This window comes from Cotesia typhae, unplaced genomic scaffold (assembly GCF_013202065.1).
Source record: "Cotesia typhae breed Kobodo isofemale line unplaced genomic scaffold, CoteBio_Ctyphae contig_44, whole genome shotgun sequence".
NCBI classification, from domain to species: domain Eukaryota; kingdom Metazoa; phylum Arthropoda; class Insecta; order Hymenoptera; family Braconidae; genus Cotesia; species Cotesia typhae.
In genome coordinates, this window is record NW_027423753.1 from 7,335,363 (window position 1) to 7,339,247 (window position 3,885).

General features: G+C 33.4%; 1 protein-coding gene across 1 annotated transcript; it reads right to left on the reverse strand.

Annotated features, from left to right (window-relative positions):
* Positions 1–303: 303 nt before the first annotated feature.
* On the reverse strand, positions 304–1,328 carry LOC141528735 (uncharacterized). Its single transcript, XM_074244942.1, has 3 exons — positions 859–1,328; positions 471–745; positions 304–363 (listed from the first exon to the last, which is right to left on the reverse strand). The coding sequence occupies exons 1-2, from the start codon at positions 931–933 to the stop codon at positions 473–475; spliced, it is 348 nt and encodes a 115-aa protein (XP_074101043.1). The 5' UTR covers positions 934–1,328; the 3' UTR covers positions 304–363; positions 471–472.
* Between the last annotated feature and the right edge of the window lie 2,557 nt (positions 1,329–3,885).

Below are 3,885 nucleotides of genomic sequence, written 5' to 3' on the forward strand. Positions count from 1 at the left end.
TAATTACGAATACACTTCTCTCTCTCTCACACTCTTCTAAACTAAACCTTTAAGAAATTTTCCTCACTACCTAAACCTAAATTATCTAACTAAATTACTATAGTTAACTATTTTATTAATCAATTATTAAAATACCGTTAAACTCTACTTACCCTTTTTTTCTAAATCGGATTAATTTTGAAAAAAAAAAAGGAGAAAGTACAGGAAACAAAAATGAGAAAACAATACGAAATAAAAAGAAATAATCTTTATTTTTCAAAAAAAAAAAGAATTTTTATATTTCTTTTACATAAGTTTTCACATAAAAATAAAAGAGAAGGCGTCCAGCTCTCGGCGGAAGCGATGTCACCCGACACGCCTGGCCTGCAAAAAAAAAAAAAAAAAAAAAAAAAAAAAAAAAAGGGGGAAAAACAATTAAATCCTAAAGTTTTTTTTTCTAAATAATAACTATGAAGCATCACGCAACATACCTTTATCCCATGGCGACCAAACCATTAAAGACCGTCTCGATCAAGGCGATCCTTAACCGATCGATGTCCTCGTGGTTGGGGGCAAGCACTTCTTCAAAGTCCTGAACCTCAGCTACCATCGCTAGGTCCAGGAACGCGAAGAAGACAACTGCATCCACGACCTCGGGAGGCAGAGAGCCAAACAGGGTCACCAGGCATGAAGCCGAAAATAAGGCCTCTCTCGGATGGATATGACGAGCCAACCCCGCTAAGAGACGAATCGCCCTTCTCAAATCCTGAAAAAAAAAAAAAAAAAAAATTTTTTTTATAAAAAAAAAAAATATTAAATAATTTTTATTTTTCTATATACAAATTTTCGTTATCAATTTTAAAATAATGCTTTACTTACCCTCTCCCCATACATCATTAGAACCATCTGGTACCAGGTACCATAGCTTTCAAAATTCACCTCACAAGTATACATATTTTTATATTTTTTTTTTGAGGAGAATATCCTTACAACAGCCCACGGTTTGAAGTACACTAACACTCAACCCGACTACGCGAACTCGAGAAGCAAGCAAAAAAAAAAAAAAAAAAAAAATTTTTCATTTGTCAGCAAAACACGTACAATGCAATGCATTGCAAAATTAAAATATGAATAAAACTTAATTACTAGCACTAGATGACTCCTACTGTTACTCTTTTCATTATATCAAATTATATTAAGTTAAATCAAAATTTGTAAGTGGCTCTCGCTTATGGGGAAGGTGGCCATAGGAAAACCGAAAAACTATACTAGCTTCTCGCTTTTCCGGGGGAATGTTATGTCCACCCCAAAATTTTTCTTTAAATTTAAATCACCCGCGCAGATGGAAGACTTCTCCATGCGCAAAAGCCACAATAAAATATAAGCTACGCGACTGCTGGTTGACTAGCGGGGACTTCTGCAATCTCAGCACCACGAGTATTTAAAAAGGCGATCAACAGCCAACGCCTCGTCTTTGATCAAGTAATTCGACTTCCGCGTTTAGTTGACGGACCCGTGCCTTGTAAAAGTCACTTATCTTAATTTGCTCTGCACTTAGGACGAGTTCAGACCTGGTTCAACTGGCAGGCCACGTATTGGTCTTTGAGCAATTAATTCGACTTCCGCGTTTAATTGACGGACCCGTGCCTTGTAAAAATCACTCATCTTAATTTGCTCTGCACTTAAGACGAGTTCAGATTCGGTTCAACCAGCAGGCCACGTATTAGTTATTAGTTCTAAATATCTAGAGAACCGGAATCTCAGAATTCTAATTTGCTCTGCACTTAGGCGAGAATCCGGGCAGTAAGTTTAAATAAAATACCACTAAAAAGCTAAATTTGCGCACTTTACCCTACGGGGGACTGGAGGACGTTAGCTCATTTAAATTACTAAAATTCATTAAATTAAATTCTTTAAAAAAAATTCAAATTGTGAAAGTGTAAGTTTTAATGTTTATAAAAATAAACCTCAATTAAAGTGAAATCAGTTTCCAACAAGTCATTTCATAAAATAAGAAGCCCGAAATATAAGCAGCCCAAATCCACCCTACTCCATCCGCTGCGAGAACCAACCAAAGGGCCCAATCAAGGAACAGGCACTAACAGCTGCCCTAAAATCACGGATCTGACCATCAATAAAGTTCCCGTAACAGTAAGTACATCTACTCTCAATAAATCCGTGAATAGTCTCAAACGAAGGCGTGGTAAATTCGTACTTCGAAAACGTCCCACATAAATAATTAAAACAACGGAATTAAAACCTCCGTTGTGTATTCTTTAAATTGTTAGTCCAAACCTCCACCGTTTACGCTACCGCTCTAAAAACGCCCTTGGACATAACACGTTTATTACCAATAATACCAATAATCAATCATCTATAACCTTGAATATCAGTAAAATATTCATACAACTAATCTATTGTACTTTGTTACCGAGTATAACAAATGTATTCAAAGTGTTGATTTAGTGAAATAAAGTTAAGTTTTGCCATAATTTTATCGCGGATTAATCTTCATTTGTCAACCATCAACACCTATTGTGCGTAATTTTATACCACCAATTACAAAGCCAATCAAGGAAGAAGGACCCTCTTTGCAGTAAAATTTGTAAGTAACTAAAACAAGTTAACTGGCACACATGGGAATTTCTGTCCGAAAATTATCTAACCAATCTCTTAAAAACAAAGACACTCGTTAATACATGGGAGCGGAATATCCCAGGGCAGTGAACTAAAATTATAACGAAATCTAGGCGATTATTCCTTATCCGTGAGGTTTAGTGGCCTGGATAATTAAATTTTTCAAAGAAGTAAAAATTTAGTGTTTCAATGGCGCTCGAACATGGACGCTGCCCTCATAAATGGATGTCTTTGTTCTCGAAAATTCTAAAGAAATCATAAATTTATTTTCTCGAACAAAATCACGAAAATAATTTGATACATTACAGATAAAATTTAATAAATTCAATTAATTGACAGAATTCTTGTCATAAATAATCGTACAAATTTATTAAACTAGCAAAATTTTTGTAGAAAATTTAGTAAAAATCCTAAATTTATAAAATTAATTTCTAACTTGACAGAAATTGCCACGTTTTCATATCATCTCATCTAATTTTAAGCATAATAAACTGAAAATATTTCTATTGCGTGCATAAATTGTAATATTGTAAAACCATAACCCGATTATTGTACAGATTTATGCTACGGTCATTTATTTTGTGATAACTGAGAAGTACTCTCAGTAAAAATCGAGTAAGAATATTTTCGACAAAAATTTTATCAGTGTATAAATCTTACAAATCCACTGTCTATTATATTTTGTATGCTGGGTCGTAAGCCATAAACACGCCGCACGCTCAGGCTAAAGTAAACACAACACAAGGTCGCTTCACGCAAACGTCCTTCAAGGAATCGGTCGTCATATATACCACGTATTGTAACGTTCGGAAATAAAAATAAAATTTTTAAGATTTATTTGTACACAAAAATTTCTTTTGTCTAGCTAAGTCGAAACTAAATCTCTTATTTTATTTTATTACTCAAAATAAACTCTTGGTAGCAAATATTTTAATACTGAAATTAAACATTGCCGTTAAGATGAATTATTTTATTTAACTTTACAGCTCGAATTTCAGAAAATAACGTTAACATTAACTATCATAAATTAGTAAGCTCATTGTCGAAGTTAAATTTAGTGATTAAATTAACAACACCGAGTATCGGATAACTATTAAATAAATCCGGGATTGTAGAATTTATCTTGAGTACGTTACCGAGGGAAACAATTGTTGAAAACTTAAGATTAAAATTTTCTATCAGGTGTGTCACCATAAAATAAAATTCCGAAAATTTAACCTAACTGAAAATTAATTAAAATTATTACATAAAAATCTTAATATCAGAATT